This window comes from Miniopterus schreibersii, assembly GCF_964146895.1.
Source record: "Miniopterus schreibersii genome assembly, chromosome: 5".
NCBI classification, from domain to species: domain Eukaryota; kingdom Metazoa; phylum Chordata; class Mammalia; order Chiroptera; family Miniopteridae; genus Miniopterus; species Miniopterus schreibersii.
Window position 1 is genome coordinate 46736182 of NC_138106.1, and position 21623 is coordinate 46757804.

Consider the following 21623-nt stretch of genomic DNA (forward strand, 5'->3'; position numbering starts at 1 on the left):
TATAAACACAGAAGGCCAAGGCATCTTCTCAGAGATAGGAGAACAGCCACAGATTCCATGGCAGCTTTCCAGAGAGCTGTGCTCTTCCCATCTGATAAGATGGTGTCCTAAGTGCACTCCTGGTACCTGTATCCCTTCCTGGTCCCCTGGACCATATAGCTGCCCCACATGTCCCACATGCTCCCTCAACTCTTCAGCTTTAGAACTGTGTCCCAATCCTGCACTGAACCCACAGCCAGGGCCACAGGGATTAGGTGCCTGGGAACTGGCGACGGCTAAATGGTTTGTGTCTGAAAAAAATTGGAGGAGATATGGGCCAAGGGTTGGAGAGGTTAGCACAGGGAATGAATGACAGCCCTTCCATGGAGGGTTTTATGAAAGTCACAGCCCTGATGCTGCTTATGGAGATGTTATGGCTTTAGGGGGAAGGGGAATTCGTTCTCTGAGAATGTTACCGTAATATGGGCAAAACACCCATATATTGAAGCTGCCTCGCAGTCTAAACAATGACAACTGCGAGTGCATGTGAACATGTGTGAGTGCATGTGGGCACACATGTGATGCACATGTATATACATGGTGTCCATTAGTCATAAAAACTGTTGTCTCCTGCCCAGAATATTTCTAAGTCGACTGTTCTTTTACCACTCCTTGTGGGCTTGGAAAATGCCAACATATTTTAATAATATAAGCCACACATTTGTAGGAAGGAAAATCTGCTGTAAAAAAGAAATTATGGGATTCATGTTGAAACCAAAAATAAAGGCCTTTCAGATCATCTGTTGTTGTAGATATCTGGCCACTGCTCCCACCACTTGTGGGGAGCCCATCCAGGAGTGTGGGCAGCATTCCCCAAGCCAATCCACTCCTCCGTAAACTCTGTCCCCACATCCAGGAAGCCAGGCTAATAAAACTGCAGACTGCCTGGCTATTCTCTAGAGAGGATGCTGAGGTTTCTCATGGTCTCACCACAGAGCAATGACAGAGAAAAGGTGGACGCATTTCCAAGATAGGCCCACCCATGCTCTAGAGATGCTCGAACTCTGCTAATGTAGGAAGAGGGGCTCTTTCACGGTCACCCTAGCCAACCTCATCTGAATATGCTTTCCCACCGTGGTCCTAGACATTCGGACCTTTATGGCCGTTTCCATTCTATCTCCTTATTAAAATAGGGCCTTCTTGCAGCAGATCTGTCTCTAGTGTTTAAGTCTATCCCTTACTGAACTCTGGACATAGGTAACTGAAATCAAAATAATCCTTCCTCCAACACAGTCATAATTTGTCCTTCTGCCACAGAGAGGTGACCATATCCGGGCCATGCAGGTCTTGGGACTTTTGCCGCGTGGAGGTCTCTCTCTCTCTAGCTTAGTCACTCCCTCCTTTTGGCTACCACCTCCCTCTGGGCTAATGCTGCTACTCCCGAGGCCCCGCAGTGGCGCTCCAGCTGTGTGTCCTGGTTGGCGCCAAAGGGTCAAGTGAATCTTCTTCATTTACTCCATTCATGAACAGGGGAGGAGAGGAGAGCTGTTACCATCAGATCTCTGGTTTTTGTTTTGTCTTCTCCCTCACCCCAAATTGACATGAAGTTCTTATATGCTTTCTTTTAAAGTGCCCTCCAAAAGAGTCCTTGTAGATGATTATCACATGGGGACTTGAGAAAGAAATACTTAAGAAGTCACACATTGGTTTAAGGGAAGCTGGGACTGTGAATGGCCCAGAGAGATGAAGGTACAGAAACTAAGGTCTCTTCTGCACGATCACATTGTTTTCCTTGGATGAATAAAGGTGAGGACTTGGGGGTGTGGCAGTAAGAGCTGCAGTGATAACCCCATCATTCCAACCCCCATGCATTACAGCACACGAAGCCCTCTTACTATCTAATAAGCCCAGAGCTCCCCACTCACAGCCCACCTCCCACCTAAAAGTCTTCCCTAGACATGCCACTCTAGTGCTCATTTACTATCCCCACTTCCCACTGGTTCCTTTGTCTCTCTCTGTCACGTGTGAGACATGACTGTTAGATGGTTCTGGAGGGAATGGGCTCATTTCACTTCCTTTATCTTCTTGTAGCACCTGGTAGAATGTCTGTCAAATAGGAGGCGCTCAATGAGCCTGCTGAACTGAACTAACAGTCACTAGTAAGATGCTTAAAGAGAAGGTAACCCGTCTTAGGGAGAGCTCGGTGGGGCTTCCTGGAGAGGGGTGCCACCTACAGAGCACGCTGCCCAGGGGAGGCAAAGGTTCACCTCTCTCCTGCCCCTGGAAGCATGTGAGGCAGGACTTGGGGGGTGGGGGAGAGATGCCGGTTACCTCTTACTATTGTTCCTCTGTTTGGCTGGTGTTTTGGGGAGCTGGATTGGCTCCTTTAAAGCTCCTTTCAGGTGAATGATCCTCTCTTGAATCACCTCTCGTATGTTCTTGATCCACTCCTGCTTGGTTTCGATGTTGGAGGCCTGGAGTGCCACAGGGAGAAGGAGTCAGAACCCATCTCCCTCCCTTCCACCCAAACAACTCTCAATCTCCTCTTGCCCATTACGTTTAAGAGACTGAACTTTTGAGGAGCTTATTTCCGTTTTATACTCAGGACTCTTCAATCCCAGGGACATGCTGCTTGAACTCTTAAAGCAGGGCTACGGCCCTGAGATGCAATGGAGACAGGTATAGGGTGATTTTCAAGTATTTATAACCCGTAAGGTGTTCACCAATACTGCTATCTGCCCTGGGGCTGGAGCAGTATCTGTAGGTGCCCCTGGGCGAGTGATGAACACTTCAGATACTGGATTCTGAGAGGTCTGGGAGCACTGGCAGGGCAGAAAGTGGGCATTTGAAGGCAGCAGCTAATGTGGACAGAGCTCAGGACGTTCAGCACCTAGGATGCCACACAGGCTGTGCCAACTGAAGGTCAGCCCTGGGTTCTTAGCTGGTAACCCTATTCATCAGAGACATTACTCCCAGTCCAGGAACCCCTTTTGTCTTTGTGGAATTTTGTTCAGGTAATTCTGTCTCCCGACAGGTAGCTGTGCTGGCAATTCAGTGATGGGTGCTTCCCTGTTAAGCAAAGGGGTGGTGGGTGCTCCATTGGCAGGATCTCTTCTCAGTGAGACTAACATTTCTTTTTTCATTTAAAAATATTTTTAAAATCTTTATTGTTGAGAGTGTTACAGATATTCCCCTCATTTCTCTCCCATTGCCCCCCTTCACCCGGTTCCTACCCCATCCCAGGCCTTTACCACACTATTGTCTGGGTCCCTGGGCTACGCATATATGCATATAAGTTCTTTGGTTAATCTCTTCCTGACACCCACCCTCCCCACCCTCCAACCCCCACCCACTTCCCTCTGAGATCCCCCAGTCTGTTCTAGGTTTCCATGTCTCTGGGCCTATTTTATTCATCATTTTATTTTGCTCATTAGATTCCACATATAAGTGAGATCATGTGATACTTGTCTTTCTCTGACTGGCTTATTTTGCTTAGCATGACACTCTCCAGGTCCCTCCATGCTCTCCCAAAGGGTAAGGGATCCTTCCCAAGAGCCCTGACTCGGTTCCCAGGTGCGCGCGCCCTGCAGAGCTGAAAGGACTCCTCCAGGATGTCATCTGGTGAGAGGCCCTTTTCAGCGTAATTCTCAATCAGCATCGTTCCCACACATATAATTTACTAGCGCTAGTTCCTGGAGGATGGGGCCCACATCTTACACATAGTGTCCCCCACAGCACTGAGCAGAATACCTTATATGTACAAGATGTTCAGGAAAAAATGTTGAATGAATGTAGAGCAAATCAAGGTGCCTTTTGTCAGAGTCAACTGTTGTCCTTGACACTTGAAAGGGACACATGGGCAGACCATCCTTAAGTGGGCCCTGCTGAGGAAGCCCAGTGGGCCTCATCCTGCCTTCTTTGCTCTAAGCTCCTACAAGTGCATGGACTTAGGGGACCACTCGTCTTTGAGGTGTTGAGTCTACTTCATGACACAGAATTTGCCTCTCAATCCCCGTGCGATGCTGCCTTTCCCAAGACAGGCCCCAACTGTTAGGTGTCAGGTGCCCATATCCCTCCACCCCCAACCCTGGTGTTGTGCCCAGCAGAGAGCAGTACTTACTTTCAGCACGGTTTTATTGTCTGAGGATGGGGTGCGCCCAGACCACAAGGCGAATTTGCAGGGATCCCCCTCTACGTGCTCGGTCACACCCAGCTCTGAGGTCTGTAGACAGGAAATGCCTGTGAGAGGCGGGGAAGGGGAGGGCAGTGGGGAAACTTAGGGCTGGGGTGGGAAGGGAAAGGCAACAAAGAGGAGAGGACCGAGGAAGGGGCTTCTGTCAATCAAACTGCCAAAGGCTGGACATTCTGTTCATCTACCTGGGATGAAAGGACCCACAGGCTTGCGCCTGATTAGCAGGTAGTAGGGAGGGAAGGTGAAGAGGGAGGAGCTAAAAGCAAACAGGAGGAAGAGCTGTGAACTCTAAAATGCAGAAGTGGGAGTCGAGGGGGGGGAGCTTTCCAAATAGGAGGCACTTCCTTTTGTCCAGGATGGCTCAGGTGTGGCGCTGGGGGAGAGATGAGCCAAGCGTTCAAGATCCCTTCCTACCCAAGGGCTCTATGAAAACCAGGAGCCTAGTCCTACCCCACTGCCCCACCTACCAGTAGCTTGTTCTTGTAAACATATTTCGTGTGTCCTGAAGAGTCTTTGATCTCCTTGCTAAAAACCAAGGAGATCTCAAAGAGGAACAAGTGCCGTTCCCGCCCCTTCCGGATCAGGGACTTGGGGTCCCACACTTGAAAGGCGTCCTGGAGGATCAGCTCCCCCTGCACGTCCAGGTTCTCGTCGAACCCTGAAAAACACCCATTTCCACCCTGCGGAGTTTCTCCAGCGCCACATTCAGGGTGCTATGATCCACCCCCTCTTGGAGAAAGGCTGTGCTAGCCTCGCGCCCTCAGCTCCCACAGCGCCTTCTCTCTGCTGGTTCCTGGGACGCCTGAGCACATGAGTAGACAACTCTTTAGAACTGTGACCAGACCCCCCTTGCTGCATCAGCTCTCCCACACATAACCAGGGCTAGTGGAACCTCCTGCAAAGCTCCTATGCAACCTCCCCACAGCTCCACTGTCGGTCTGAGACCTCCTATGAGGGCGAACCCACAGCTCCTTCCCTGACATCTCCCACTGACCTTGACTGGAGCTCAGAGTGGGGCTGAGGATGCGCACTGCCTGACCAAGTGCCCTTGACCCCATTTTACTTGGCATGGCTCTAGTTCTCAGAGTCCATTCCTAGGACTACTTCCTTTGATTGTTCTTGTACATGGTGGGGCATAAACCTTCAAAAGTTTATATTTATACCACTTTACATCTTTAACAGAGGTTCTGAAACTTGACTGTGCATATGAATCACCCAGAGGTTGTGAGAACACAGATTCCTGCCCACCCCTCACCCCGCAAGAGGGTGGGCTTCATTCAGTAGGTATGGGGTGGAGTCCATGACTTTGCACTTCCTACAAGCTCACAGGTGGTGATGCTGCTGGTCCACAGACCGTACTTGGAGTAGCTAGATCCAGAGTACAGGTCAGGGAAAGGCTAGAGGAGAAGGGTGCACCCAGGGGCTTCCTTGCTAAAGGTGACCCAGAAGTATTGAGACCAGCCAAGTGTTTTAGATGGGGGGTGGAGGTGATGGGGGAGAAAGAGCCCATAAGAGAAAAAAGAGCCCACAGGTTTACACATTTACAACAAAGTACACTTATCTCCCTCCATACCTGTTTGCAGCCCCAACCTGGAGGAGTCGACTCATCTCAGAACTTCCACCCCAATGTGGTTGCTCTGCCCATCTGTTTTGCGGTGTTAAGAGCACTTTATTGGAGTCTCACTCTACCAGGTTTCTGAGTCCCAAGAGAAGACATGGTTCCAGTGGACTGAATGTACTTCAGTGAAGTCCTACCAGGTTTACCTGGCTGGACTTTCTCACCTGCTAGGAATGGCATAAGGGTAGTTGCACACGAGTGTGAATGTACTTAATGCCATTTAATGGTGCACTTAAAATTCAGGTTATGTATGTTTTACTACAATAAAAAAGAAGGGCATTGGGCTGAGGATGGTGTGCGTGTGTTCATGCCCGCAGGATTTCTGCGTATTCTGCTGACAAATACAATGCAATTGCTTTGCAGATGGAAAGGACTGCTGTGGGTCAGGGCTGTGGCACATCTGTAATAACGATGAAGGCCTTCGTTGCCTGGACCTCACAGGCAACAAGTAGTCCACATACCTGAAACGGCTCAGGCCTGGTCCTACCTGGAGGTGGGTGCTAGCTGAGCTGGACCCTGTGGAGCTCCTCACACACCACCCAAGGACCTATGTAACAACTTGCCATTGCTGCTCTCCCCCAGCCTTGGCCCTGCCTGACTCCAGGCCACTTCCCTCCTATGATACAGCTCTCTGGTCTTAAGAAAGGAGGAGGCTCCCCCAGGGAGGCTGAGAGGACAGCTACCTTCCAGCATGCTGACATGCATGGCGTCATTGGCTTTCTTTGGGACACTGAGCATCACCTCCAGGCCATCCTTGAGCTCCCCTTTCCCTTCTTCACAGCAAGTTAAAAGTTCCTGGGGAAAAAGTCCAAGCACAATTAGAACCATTTCCTCCAGCTTCCCCACCTTCCCACCACCTAACCCATCAAGGCAATTACACGCCAGCTTCATTCCCTACAATGGTTCCCTCTAAGCTATAAGAAAAGTGGGGTGCAGTGGGGTGGGATTATCTCCAAGGAAATCAACCACAATTTCTTCCCCCAACTGAGCTTCCTCAGCTCAATCTCATCCAAACTAACTCAATTCAATCCAACTCCCAAATGGCTGACACTATGTCAGCAACTAGGATATTCTCTGTCACTTGACTGCCCTCCTGGAAAAGGGAATAGCCCTTGCAAAGCACATTAACAGAGGTGCAGTACTGTGGGATCATGAAGAGAGGACAAGGGTGTGCATGTGCTAAGGATGCCCAGCATTCATTCATCACTGCACTTTTATGTATACACCTCTACTGCCTGAATGCTGACTTCCACCATACTGGGAGCAGTCTGGGGTACAGACATTACAGGCTTATGTCATTTCAGAGTTAGAGAAGATTTTTGGATTCTGTGGCTCAGGAGTTCCTAACCTGGGGTGGACAGATGGGATTCTGGACTAGTCCTTTCATTGTCAGATGAGGAAACTGTGATTAAAAGGTATAGAAATTTTCCCCAAGTTACAGAACTCATTGGAGGTAATGCAGGGGCTTGAATCCAGGTCTCCTAAATCCAAGTCGAATAGTCCAACCCTGTCTCCTCCATGTCCTTCACCACACTGAGACTTCAGAAGCATGCCCTCTCTTTTACTTCCTCATTGGAAACTAGGCCATTTCCATCTCCATAAAAGATATATGGTATCTGGGTGATGGAGGAAAGATAATTTCTAACTATCTTAGGAATCATAAAGACAATATGGAATGATTTTGACCAAATCAGAAAAATGCTGGCTTTCATTATTCCTATCAGGGTTATTGTATCTTGTTCACTTTGAAACTGGGAAGAAAACAGTTAAGCAACAGATATGTAATCCATGCTCTCTTCTTAAGGGATTTGGGTGGGGAGGATGGGTGGATGGGTGGGAATGCACTTCCAGGAAAGAAAGAAGTTAACCAGATCAAGCCTTGTAAACATGTGAATGACAGACCTAGCAAATAAACTAATGATACTTGCTAAGGAATGCTTTTAGTAGAACAAATACGGCCTACCTATCCAGGATGTCTTACGGTAAACACACCTGGAACCTGGGACTCTATGGGCATGGCTCCCTGGAAAGTATCATGTAAGCTATGCAACTATTTAAGCAAAAAGTGAGTATGCTTCATGACCAAAATGGCTCTCTTCAGGGTAGGTGATATGATATATCATTTAGAAACCTTGTATGTTAATCGGGGCCACGACACATCCCGATTCTGCAAGAAGGGACTTGGAGCTGTTGGCAGTCCTGGATTTCTGTTTTACCTCTTCCCTAAGATTATTTGTATCCTTAAAATTACAGCCATGCTCCATTTAACAATGGGATATGTTCTGAGAAATGCATTAGCAGGCGATTTCACCATTGTGCAAACATAGAATGTACTTACAGAAACCTAGAAGGTACAGCCTGCTACACACCTACGCCGTGTGGTATAACCTACTGTTCCTAAGTTACAAGCCTGTACAGCATGTTAATATACATCCAGCACAAGAGAAAATGCTGCAATCAAGAGATGAGGTAGACATCAAATGTATGAGGCTGCTGCCCATGTAACATGTACACTATTTTACAGCAAACATTTTTTATAGGTTGAAAGAGTGCACTCTAAAATAATAAAAGTACAGAAAATACGCTCGGCCGGTGTGGCTCAGTGGTTGAGCATCGCCCCAGGAACCAAGAGGTCACCAGTTCAATTCCAGATCAGGGTACATATCCAGGTTTGGGGCTCGATCCCCAGTAGGGGGCATGCGGGAGGCAGCCAATCAATGACGTTTCTCTCATCAATGTTTCTATCTCTCTATCTCTTTCCCTTTCTTTCTCTAAAAATAAATAAAAACATATTTTTAAAAAGTATAGTAAATACATAAACCAATAATAGTCATTTATTATCAAGTATTATGTGCTGTACATAATTGTACATGTTATACTTTCATACGACTGGCAGCACAGTAGGCTTGTTTAAACCAGCATCACCACAACATGTGAGTAACATGTTGTGCTACGACACTGTGACGGCTCTGACATCACTAGGCGATGGGAATTTTTTCAGCTCCATTATAATCTTATAGGACCACTGTCATAAATGCCATTTATAGTTGGTTGAAATGTCATTAGGTAGCACATGACTGTATTGGCAAAGCTTTACACTTAGTAGGGCATGTGATTAGTGAGCATCTGGTACAAGATTCCAATCCTTTGTGTTATCCTGGACACACTGCACATGAAGAAGGGAACTTTGAGTATCCACGGAAGAGGTGAACTGCCCAGAGCACATGTTTGGGAGGTAGAAGGAATCAGTCAGTTCTCAGCTCTGTTTTGGCACCGGTCAGTATAATGGCATCACTGTTCAGAAAGTTGCTTTTCTTCTGCCAACTTGAACTTCTCTGATTCCCACCCCTCGCCCTGCTTTTCTCATACTAACCCTCCCAACCCGTTTTCATACATCATCAAAGGAACTTCTAGGCAGAAACATAAGAGAGAAATAAGAAATATGCTTCAGTTTACAACAGAAAACACCAATTAGTTGAACCCCCAAAGCAATTTGGCAAGTCCACTAATCACCCAGCAGAGCCAATAAGTTCTCCTCAGATCCTGGCTATAGTTTATGATAAAGAGAAGGCTCCACATTTCATTTACACCCCAAAGGACAGCTGTAGCAGATTTACATAGAGAATATTGAACATTTGAACTGATAAATAGTTTTTACTTTCGTGTAACACCTAAAGTGAGGAACCCCAGAGGATACTGATAATTAAATATCAATTTATTTGGAATAAAACCGACTTTAATGAGAAAATAAATCCCATATTATTTATTTATAGGAACAGCTCAGCAAACTATTTTTCTTTTACTCAGCAGGCACTATGCTACCAGCACATTTAAAAGAGGCCAAAATTATCTTAAGAGTTTTCCCCAATAATTCTACCACTTCTCCACAAATTCCCATGACTTTATTTTTTCCCTTCTCAGTTACCTGCACAGTCACGTCTTCCTAAAACATTCAATGCAGAATGAAGGCCCAGAGCCCACCCCTCCATCTGCCTAAAGCACAACTCAGGGCAGCCCATCCATTCTCCACATCCCTCCCTTGTCCATGTCACAGAATTAATCCTAGGAACCTCAGCCTTATGGGCTTAAAAGGGAGAGGTGAAAAGCCGCCTTTCTCTTAGAGCTGCATCTCAACTGATTTAAGACACTGTCAGTGGAGATGGGTGAGTTGTTTCCCCCTCCCCCCCAATTCCTGAAAAGGCTTGGGATACTTAAATTTAAAAAAATCCCAAAAAACAAAAGTAAATTTAAAGAAATCTTTTGGCATAAGAAAAATCATTCTGTGGGATAGGAAAGGGGAGGATAATTATGCACAGAGCTCTGGGCTAAGGAGAAACTACTGGTGAGCAACCCCAGAACTCAATGCTGACTATCTGCATTGGCAAAGAAGGGCCTAAAGCTCTTGTGATCTAGAGGTAGAAAGCATATCCGTTTTTCAGGAGAGACCCCCCCACCCTGCCAATGCCTCACTCTGAGATCTTATGAGAAATTCTGAGTCTTTATATAAGAAACTCCAAAACACAGAGAGGATGACATCTCCAAAAGCAGTTCTGCCCAAGCAGCTGAGGTGTCCAGCACATGGTTATTCCTCACACTAGCCCTCTGTAAAGGCCGTGGGCACCACGCCACACTGCCATTCTGTCATTTCCACAGAGCCAGAGGGCTTGGGCGCCTGGCAGGAGAAGCCCATAGTCTCTTCCTGGAGACAGGAAGGGGGCTTGAAGAAGGCTGATGGGGAAGGATGGCTCCTGGCCCTGCCCTGACCCAGAGGGCACAGGCTCACTGCTGCCCCCACTCTGCTCATCCCAGAACCACAGGTGCTGAGCCAGGGAGACCCGTGGGCTCGCTCTCTAACTTGACTAGAAACCTAGATTTGAAATTAGACTGCTTTCCAGGTTTAGTGAAGCTAGAATATATGAGATTCTGCAGGCATCTCTAAATGTGAGCGAGCCCGGTTGGGCTTGGCTCAGCGGTTGAGCGTCGACCTAGGATCTAGGTGATCGGGGTTTGATTCCCAGTCAGGGCACATGCTCGGGTTGCGGGTTAGACAGCCGATCAATAACTCTCTCATCATTGATGTTTCTATCTCTCTCTCCCTCTCCTTTCCTCTCTCTGAAATCAATAAAGATATATTTAAAAAATAAATAAATAAGTAAATAAATAAAATAAATAAATGTGAGCGAATTTCATTAGATTTTTCTCTGGTACTATACTGCTTACAATATGCCTCTCACTATCCTTTGCATTTGAGGAGCAACCAGCAAAATATTCAAACTTAGGGAAAAGTGCACTTTTACACGTTAAGAATTAGGATAGACCGGGGTTATATAACTGCCTATAACATCAATTTCCCGGGCTTTCTGTGGAGAAATGTCATATGTCAGTGTATCCTTTTCTGAGAAGAACTAGCCCAAATGACTTAGGAGTTTACATGATTTTATTATTTGACTTTTAAAGAAAAGACTTTGGAGGAAATCCCAATCTCTTGATTGGTTCCAGGAGAACCTCTAATACATGGGATCCTATGGACACCGTGTGTCACTGTGTTTTAATACTCACTTTTCAACTACTTTCCCTCAGAAACCTCACAGTCTGACAGACAGAGATTAAGGCAATGGCAGTGCTGCCCTGGGCCTCCATGCCCACGCAGACTGGCACTGCGCCTGAGACCCTGACCCCTGATCCTGTCAGAAGCAGGTGCCAGCAGGGGGAACCTGCCCCAGGAGAAAGGGACAGGACAGGCTCTACGTACCAGGCAGTGGCTGGGGTGGCAATCGCTCAGAGAGGTGCAGGGGTGGGTGAGTGTAGGAACAGTCACAACCTGTTCCTGCTCCCATTTCTCCTCTTTCCCTCAGTGAATAAGCCTCTGGAATTTCATGGGATGGGACATGCAGTCCGGAGCCTGCGATGCCAGCATGGGCTCATCTCTGAGGTTCTGCTCAAGGCAGAGGGCATGTCTTCAGGTGGAAGCTCTCCCATCCCTGGACAAAGCTGGGCCTCCCTGGGCCTGGGCAGTCGTGGGGTAGGGGGAGCCACAGAGGGGAGGGGAGGTACCTTCAGGAGCAGCTGGTACTTGGTGATCCTCTGGACGGGCTTAATTAGGTAGGAAGAGATGGAGTTGGCCAGACCGTGCCGCTGCTGTATCTCCTGCAGGATGAAAGGAGCACCGTTAGACACGGGGGCATGCGTATGTGTGTTCTGGGAGGAGGCAGGCGGGGCAAGAAGAAAGGAGAAAAGCAGAGGGTAGGCAGTTATGAGAAACTGCTCTTTGATGGGGAGAGGGGAATAGAAAGAGAAATATGAGAGACCGCGGTGCATATATACACAGAAAGAAAAGGAGAGATGGAGAAAGGGGAGAAACTTTAGGGGAAGAAAGCAGATTTGTGGAACAAATGGAACTTAAGAAATGAAGACAAAGATAAAAAAAGAAAGTGATGAGATAAATGACAGAAGCAGCAGAAGTAGAAGGAAATCAACCCAGAATGGAGGAAATGAAAGGGGGATAAGGGAAGATGAGAACAAAGGGAAGGCAGAGAGTGAGGCTCTGACTTCTACTCTGATGGCGCCCGAGTCTTTATCGGTCTGGGGTCTCCCTCCTAAAGCTGCACAAGGACAGATCTCATTTCTCGTTCCTCCTCTCTCCAGACTTAACACATCCCAGCTTAGACTCTCCACCCGCCCTCTTATCTTGCTCACTGGGACGAATGGTAGGCGCTTCCCTGGTTCTTCAGGGCTGCGGAGCTGGGAACCAGAGTCATTTCCAGCTGCTTTCTCTCTGTGATCCCTGACACCGGGGAGGGCAAGTCCTTGCTGGCCTTTTCCACCAACACTGCCCATGTCATTCATGCCCAGGCTGCAGCCATGGCCTCCACTGCTGTTTGTGGCTCTAGTTCTCACTTTAGTCCACTTTCTATGCTACCTCCAAAATGACCCTCCCACTCCCCAAGTTTGAAGGACTGTGAACATTAGAAAAGGCAATATTTTAGTCCCTTCCCTTAAGAACCTTATATTCTAACTAGCTGACAATACTCACACACATGAGATAGAGAAAAAGGGAATGGAGAGTCTCATTGGTTACCACCAGGGAGACTAGAGAAGAGTCCCTGGGTCCAGGAGTGGCTTTACAGAGATAAAGCCTTCGGCTGGGGCTTAGAGGACAGGCAGGGGTGGTGAAGCAGAAAGTTGGAGGAATGGTACTCTACAAAGGGGAAATATATAAAGAAAAATACACAAGAAGTAATCGTTATGTATTTAGATGACAATGAGGACCATGCCTGAAAGGTATAGAGGATGCACACCTGTATTCTAGAAAAAGTGAAACACAGCTAAATAAGCAAGATGCTTTTGGGGCATTGATGAGGTTGAGCTAGAATAAAAACTTAGGATTTGATGGTGAGCTTCTCAATGTAAAGTACCGTAGACATTAAATGGAAGGAAAACATGGTGAAAGCAATGTTTCAGAAAGAGAAATTTAAGCCTAATAGCAACGAAGAGGGTGGAGGTTGGGAAATAGAGATGGGAAGACTGATTAGGAGGTTATTGTAAAGGCCTAAGTGTAAACACAGAGTTACCATATGGTCCAGCAATTCCACTCCTGGGTCTACAGAGTGGGGCAAAAGTAGGTTTGCAGTTGCTCATATGGAAAATAGTACAATAATTAATATATAATAACACAAGAATAGGCTGTTTTGAGTGCTCACAACTTTAAACCTACTTTTGCCCCACCCTGTAGACCCAAGAGAAATGAAAACATATGTCCACACAAAAACTTGTACACAATGTTACTGCAGTATTATTAATAATATGGAAAAGGCGGACACAACCCAAATGTCCATCACCTGATGAGTGGAGAAACAGAATGCGATATATCTGTACAATGTGTAGCCAAGGTTGAAACAACTGCATTTGAGTAGTGATTCTCAAACTCGAGTGGGCATGAGAGGCACCTGGAGGGCTTCTTAAAACTCAGATTGTCAGGTGCTAGCCCTGGAGATTCTGATGCAATAGGTCTGGAGGGGAGTCCAAAATATACATGTCTAACAAGTTCTCAGGTGATGGTGATGTGGCTGGTCTGAGGACCACACGTTGGGAACCCCCCATTTGAGGGAGCTGTGTATTAAGTAGAAGAGAAGCATCTTAGTCAACACCTGCATCATAGCAGGATCCTCTACACAGATTTACAGCTAGCTTGGTTTGGAGTTGAGGCTGGAGGCAAACATCCCTTGTCCAAAAGCACAGCACTTGAGATGGGATGGGGTAAAACAAAAGACCAGCGCGGCTTTTGTTTCCCTCCATGCCCTACCCATGAGAGAGAGGTTTGGGGTGGCCAGTAAAGAAAGGTGAGGAAAAGAGGACAGTAACTCATCCCAGAGCAATGAAGCGTTTCCACGCGCCTCAGTGGCTCAAGAATGGAAAACCACAGCTTACATCAAAGAAGGTGCCTGCATGCTCCAGGATCAGCTGGTTGGAATCAGGTTTGTTTTTACAGTAGGTGACATACATCTGAAATTTGTCTGCCTAGAAAGAAGAAAGACAATGATAGATAAGCATCCATTCGTTGTTTCCTTCTGTTGACTGTGCCTACAGGGTCCAGTAAGGGCTGTGCAGTTAAACCCTGATACAGTTAAACCCTGATATCAGTTAAACCCTGATACAGTGTGACACAGGACTGTCTGTGACAAATGTTCTGGGCTTATCCGGTCCATGCTCCCCAGACACACTTTGGATGCTTTTTTCCTAACAGCAGGAGAAAGCGCACTTTCATTTTAATACTAGTCATGCTGGAAAGAATTGGCAAAACCAATTCACATATCATGAAGTATCCTGCAGCTGGACAGAATTTATTTAGAGATTATCCCCTCTTTGGGATTCCCTACAATCGTGCCTCACGTCTTGAACAATGACAGTGTTTGCTCTGAAAGCAAAAATCAAGGAATGAAAATGAACTATCTCAGAGCTAGATCTGCTCTACTCCAAATGTCTACATGGGGGGGGGGGTAATTTGTAGGGGGTGTCAACTGACTATGCCGCCATCTCCAGCTTCTCAGAAGCAATGATGGGGGGACAGGAAAGCAGGGTGACCCTCTGGGACAGGGTCTGAACAATGAGTCCTAACCAGATTGTTATTTTACATCAAGAACCTTATGGCTTGGTGAAAATTCATTTCTTATTTCTCTCAGGACCCTCTGTGGTAGTGCTACACTGGGAAAAGTATGTGTATTTTGGCCACCAGGTACTTTCCCATTTATGAAATGCTGCCTACAGAACATTTGGGATGTCCTCTTCTAAGAAAGCAGCCTGAATATGCATCATATATGTAGCAGGTTTCATTTATGCCAGCACTAAGTGCTTTACATCAAGAGAACCCTATGTGGTGAGACTCATTACCATTGTCCCCATTTTACAGATGTGAAAACTGTTCAAAAGTGGTGGAGCCCACGGAGGTGGACTTCAGGTGTCTTGGTCATAGCCTTTTAATACGTTACAAATAACTCTTTCTACCATTTACTCCTACACTACATTCATAGGTAAGATTGTAAGACTTAAAGTCATCTTGGGAAAATGCTTGGCAAAATGTGCATATTTTATGCAATCACCAAAGGTTTTCTGAAACCAATTTTTGGGTTTCTGTACCACCTGGGAGGCATTCATCATCCCTAAAGAGATGCTGCTAAATCATACTTATGGTTCATTGTAAGGCAAATTCACAAATTGTATGAAACAGGGTTTTTAAAAAATCCCTTCACTTAATGGTCAATCTTGTTTTCTCCTCTACATTGGCTGTGCAAGGAATCATGAATTGTTTATCAGCATTAACATGATGTGTGCATGTATTTAGAGGTAGAAAATGTATTAGCACAAAATAAGGTAGCAGTCTAAGACTTCTTAGTGCCAGGGAGCAAATGGGAAGGCTCATGAAAAGAAAGCAACACAGGTCCTGAACTGTGGAACTGACTGTGATATATGTCAGTGGACTAGTGGATCTCACAGCTCATCTGAAATGTTTCCATCTTTAAAACATAAAACACAACCATAGCCCTGCCTATTCTATAGGCTGTTGAGAGCATTAACTCTTGAATCATTAATTCTTGAAACGTAATTCACCCATTTTGAGCAGAAGTTATAATTAGAAAATAATTATTAAATATTAGAACTCCTGACCCTGGAGAAGGATTTCCATGTTCAGTTGCATTTAAGTGTCCTACGTGGCCTTCTCTGGAGATCTCTGTACTCAGATCACAAACCATGGCTGAGGATAATGTGATGTGGAGATGGTAATGAAAATAACGTTTCCATTTACATAATTAGAACCTGATACATGCAGCCCATTTACTTGGCCCATGACAATAGCACCTAGAAGAAAGAGCAGATACTCCTCTAGCAGGTCAGAATTGGGATGGATACCCAAGGAGTGCGCTCTTCTCCAGCAAGGAAGAAGATGTAACCAATGGTGTGGTGGCTTGATGTACTCCTAAAATTCTAATTCCCTAATCCTCACCTAGGTAAACAAACAAACAAAACCCTAACAAACCAAAACAAAAACAGTGGGTGGAGCTAGAGTAGTTCTCTATCAAGGATGGTGGTCTTGTTCCAGTCTCCTGATATTTTAGTTTTAGAAAGTGCTTAAAAACCTAACACGGCACTTGGACACAGTGTCTAAGGACTTTTCCCAAAGAGGACTCTGTTCCTCAGGGAGGGGCTGTTCCTCTCAGATCCATTCATGGCCTTCTGCAGTCCCTGGCCCTGTGTTAGAATGTCAGGAGAAATTCTCAGAGCAGGCACCGAACAGTGATGCCATCTGGTACCATCTGCACTCCTGGAAAGCACGGGGCAATGGGAGAAACAGGATTTGGGGTGCGTTACCCAGGTGACAAAGCAGTGTCCCACATCCTCAGGCAGCTGCTCGTACTTCTCCAGCTCTTTGAGGAAGATGCTGCAGGGAGAGAAAGGCTGAGTCAGGCATCTCTGTGCTGCCGCCCCCGCCCCCAGAGGGTGATGCGGAGGCTCACACAACCGCCTAAACCCTCCGTGCGGTACACATGGCTTCTCCACTAAGGGATGACGTGGTCAAGAGCAGTTTTAAATACATTGGGACTAATTTCATTAAAATGCACATTGATTAACTAGAGCTACTTAAAATTATATAGTTTCCCTTAGGGGTTTATACTCCTCAGGCTGAAAATAAGGAAATATTATACTTGTTCTGGCCTTTTATTTTAACTACAAACCTATTTTTTATACAAGTCATCTGAACACATTGTAACATTTTAAAGATATAGATATGAATATCAAAAAGAACAAGTTAGAATCATCTACAATCCCAGAGATAAAGTGGAAAAAATTTTTAATCCTATACAACTTCTAATTCTTGGCCTTCCACCATAGCAAGTATGTGCTAAAAATGATGAGTCAGTGTTTTCTAATGCAGACATCATTAGGAAAAAAAAAATTAATAGAGAAAAAGTTACAATCCATTTCCAAGTTGAACTGATTTACTACTGAATTATCCACTATTATAGACATCTGTGTCATGGCTTTCTGTGCTAGTAAATAATAAAGAGCTGGCTATACTGACCTCAAATTAATATATTAAACAATTTGTTTGAGCTCAGAGAATATAAACTCTAATAAGCCAGCATCATTGGAATGGAATTAGCTTTTTAAAAATCACACGGAGTTTTTCAAATAAATAATTATGAGGCTGTGGTGATACATACTGATGGAAATGAATGATGGTGTAATCTTTACAAAGGACAATTTGACAGTTTCTATCAATATTCTGTCTCTGCAATTTTAATCCTGGAAAACTTCCTAATGTTGGATTCGCATGTGTATAAGGTGATGGATATACACGTATATTCACTGTGGCACTGTTCATAGCAGCAAAAGATGGTCTGCAGGTTGCAAAGTAAACTATGGTACATCCACAAAGCTGAATAGTACATAGCTATAAAAACTGACAAAGCTTTCTATGTTTTCATATGTTAGATCTCCAGGGCGGCTATTAAGTGAAAAGAGAAAGGTATGGAAGAATGCATCTAATATGCTGCCTTTTGTCTAAGTAGGACATACATATTCTTATTTCCAACCCAGAAAACCAATGGTCAAAGGGTAAAATTTCAGTTATACAAGGTAGATTCTGGAGATCTACTATATAACATAGTACCTCTAGCTAACAATACTACATTGTATACTTAAAGTTTGCTAAGATATAGATCTTATGTTAAGTGTTCTCGACTAATAATAATAATAATAATAATAATAGCAGCAATGATAACAGGAGAAAGTTTGGGGAGGTGAGGGATATGTCTATTGCCTTGATGGTTTCATGGATGTATACTTATCCCAAATTCGTCAAGTTGTATAACTTAAATGTGTACAGCCTTTTACGTGTGAATCATACTGCAATAAAGTGGTTTAAAGAAAAAATTTTTATCATAGGAAATCAGGTGAAGGAATGGGTGAGATAGTGGTTGGTAGGACTTCTCAATCTATATTTTATATTTAATTTTGATTTAAAAAATTAATTCAAAAGTTAAATAAAATGATATAAAGCAGTTCTGAATTATTCTTCAACTTACCTCTACCATTGAAAAAATTAATTTTATTAATTTGATTTCTTCTACCGGCTCCTACTGCCCAAGCATTTTGACAGTATAATTGCAATTGGTTATGGGTTCTGTGTTCTCTCTTCAATGACACAGAAAGATGTTGGTTTTGGTTTAAAAAATACATATGTGTAATTTAAAAATATTTGGCAAGTCATATTTGGAAAGCCAAAATGCTAATAATGATTGGCAGGATCATATATATTTTTATCTATCTGCAATTTAAATTTTCTACAATGAATTGATATTTAGTCATAAGAAAAAGTCACTTAAAAATTTGGGTGACTCCTAGCAGTACCCATTTGATGATAATTACCTTTCCCCTAACATGTGAATTTTAAAGTATCCTGAACTGAATCATGGAATAGGAATAATTATAATGCAATTTGAGCTTTTGAAATACAAATATGCAGAGCTCAAAAGTCAATAATCCTGGAAAATTTCCAAAAATCGCAATTACTACTACTTTTAGAAAAATTGCAGGTGACAAGCATATATGTAATACAACTTCCAAAACAGAAAAAGGAAAAAATATTATACAATGCTATAACTGAGGATTAAACCTTTTTCAAGACCAAAAAAGAAACATCCTGTTTATTGCAAAGAAAGGCAATCTGGCTCATTACTGTATATATAATATGTTAATTCTGGAAAATTTCCATAACAATATGTTAAAAATATTAATATAATATTAATCTATTTTTAACATATATTTTTACTTTTGGAACTAAATTCTAAAAGACTCTTATTATGTGACTCTTTTGCATGAAGAACACTAAATAATATAATGTACAATATCTTCACTAGCAGTTTTTCAGAAGGTGTTGAGAGGTTCTTTACATGGTCATTTCTCATATTGGCCTTCAATATAAATCTCAGTGGAGACAATGAACGGAAATCCAGCTCTGAGCCATGATGGACTCAACAGGGCCTGGGGGTGGGGACTGGAATGACTTAGGAGGTTGGGGAAGAAAACCTGAGGAGCTATTCTAGGGCAAGGACTGGTGACAGAAAACAAACTGCTTAGAGAAAGGAGAACATAGGAGGCAGAGAGAACTTGAAAGGAGAGAGAGGAGGAAGGGGAGAATCTGGAGGCCCCAGGCACTAGGATAAATGCTTTCAGGAAACCTCCACTTCCCACTCTCAGGAGCTCACTCCAGGGCCCTACACTCCAACTCTCATGGGAGATAGGCGTCTCTCTCCAAGGGTGATCAAATGAACAGTAAAACAACCTGGATTCCATACGGGAGAGAAAATTAGATTTTTGTTGTATTTTTATCATTTTAAATTTTATTTTTGTAAGTCATAGATGTACATGATAAAAAGCAAACCATCCTGTCTGCCTGGCAACTCCTCAGAAGCAACTGTAGTTACTAATTTAAGGTGTAGTCTATGAACTGAATGGGTGTGTTTTTGGCTCTCGTTTTGTTGTTGATATTTTTCTATTTTTAAAAAAATTATTGGGGTAGCATTGGTTAACACAATTATCTAAGTTTCAAGTATACAATTCTATAATATATCATCTGTATATATTTTTGTTTTAGAAGTTGCAAGGATACCCGTAATAAACTCAGGGAGAGTTTTTCTCTTTCCTTGACTTATGACCCAAAGTCAGTGGTCCGGTTACTTATGATTAATTTTAAACAAACAGTAGTAATTATAACCACAGAATTGGCAATTAATCTGGATGCTGAAAACAGTGCTAGCAATTTTATTAAAAATTTGTTATTTAAATAGAGCAATACCCTGATTTTTTGTGATAGCAGTTATCAAAAACCTATGGGAGGGTGCTCAAACCCTCAAAAACAAAAGCATTAAATGCACTGAATTAAATGCATAGAGTATTATTTCTATAATTAATGCCTTTCTGGAAAATGAAGGTTTTAACGGCAACCATCACTAGTTCACCCTTCTACTGATCCCACGTCTCACTTTCGTTTCCTCCCACAACCAAGCACAAGTTAAATAACTAGAGTTCACACTTAGTTCCAGTTGTGAAGGATCTTCCAAAGCTTCACTCTCTTATCTTTAAATAACGCCCTGGTGGGGTTGTTGTGAGAATTTAATAAATCCACATAAAGAACTCAACCCAGTGCCTGGCATACAGTAGGCACTAAATAAACATTAGTTCATCAGGATAAGTGCTTCCCAGTCTTAATACAACCATACTCGCTTTGATAAACATACGTATCTCACACTCTCCCCCACTCAGAGACACATTTAGGGAGCTCTCCCTGTTTAAAAATCTGTAGTAGCTTACCTTCCCCTAAACCATATCCTGGGAAAATCTTGATTGGGTCTTAGTGCAAAAATTGGATTCCAAAATTGTATATCATTTAAGTTTGGGAAATTAATGCAAAAATTAAATTCCAAGGCCACACATCATTTAAATTTTGGAAATGCGGGGTAAGCTGGTTTCTCTACTGCATGACTTCCACAGTCCTATAATACGACTAGGCACGTTATAAGTCTCTGAAGTGATATCGTGTGCAGTGCTTCCCAAACTTCTCTGAGTGGAACACGTTTGGAGGGAGTATCAGACTTTGTCTCAAGGAACACTCTTGGAAAAGTGGTTAGTGGTCCCCACACCTGGCTGTGCACTGCCACCTGGGGGTAGGATCTGAGTATCTGCACTGTTTAGAAAGCTGGCTGGGGAATCCTAATGCATCTAGCCCATAGACCAGCATTTGAAGGTGACTGAGAGATTCTAGTGTGCTTCCACTTGGCAGGTCCTACATTGACTCTATGTGACTGAATTTTTAAATAAAAAAGTTAAGAACTAAAGAAACTGTCTTGTGCTGGGTATATGATTTCAAAACTCTGAGTAAGATATTCACTACAGTCTCAAGGCACTTGTTGCAGGCAAGTGGCGCTATTAAACTCTATCTTGCTTTTTAAATTTGAAGCTTATGAAGATGACAGATTATGTAAGTCTCATCAATATCATTCCACCTACTTCAAATAGACATGATAAGTTTAAATGAAAGCCCAGGAGGTGAGAACTCTATCAATGATGGAATATTCCATCTCATCTGTTATGGCAATATCTTGGTCCTCACCATTTCAATTATTATATGTAATAAATCGTGAAAGAAGGAGCAAAGTTTAAGTGTTTGTGTGAATGTCTGCGGTTCTTTCAGAAATGAATACAACTTTTAAAGAAATGTAAAGATCTGAGCAATGTCACTGCCCTATGAAGTCATTACAATGCAGTGTATTATGCAGT

General features: G+C 43.9%; 1 protein-coding gene across 16 annotated transcripts in view; it reads right to left on the reverse strand.

Moving 5' to 3' along the window:
- KALRN (kalirin RhoGEF kinase) overlaps window positions 1-21623 on the reverse strand; it is a gene marked incomplete at its 3' end in the record, with an annotated part of 571907 nt that overhangs the window by 166310 nt on the left and 383974 nt on the right. For all 16 annotated transcript variants that reach the window (XM_081139141.1, XM_081139136.1, XM_081139139.1 and 13 more), the window contains exons 26-32: window positions 16653-16722; window positions 14217-14306; window positions 11844-11936; window positions 6473-6584; window positions 4639-4829; window positions 4100-4201; window positions 2311-2453 (exon numbers count right to left, since the gene is read on the reverse strand). In XM_081139141.1, the coding sequence (XP_080995267.1) occupies window positions 2311-2453; window positions 4100-4201; window positions 4639-4829; window positions 6473-6584; window positions 11844-11936; window positions 14217-14306; window positions 16653-16722 (801 nt within the window). The remainder of the gene's footprint in view (window positions 1-2310; window positions 2454-4099; window positions 4202-4638; window positions 4830-6472; window positions 6585-11843; window positions 11937-14216; window positions 14307-16652; window positions 16723-21623) is intronic.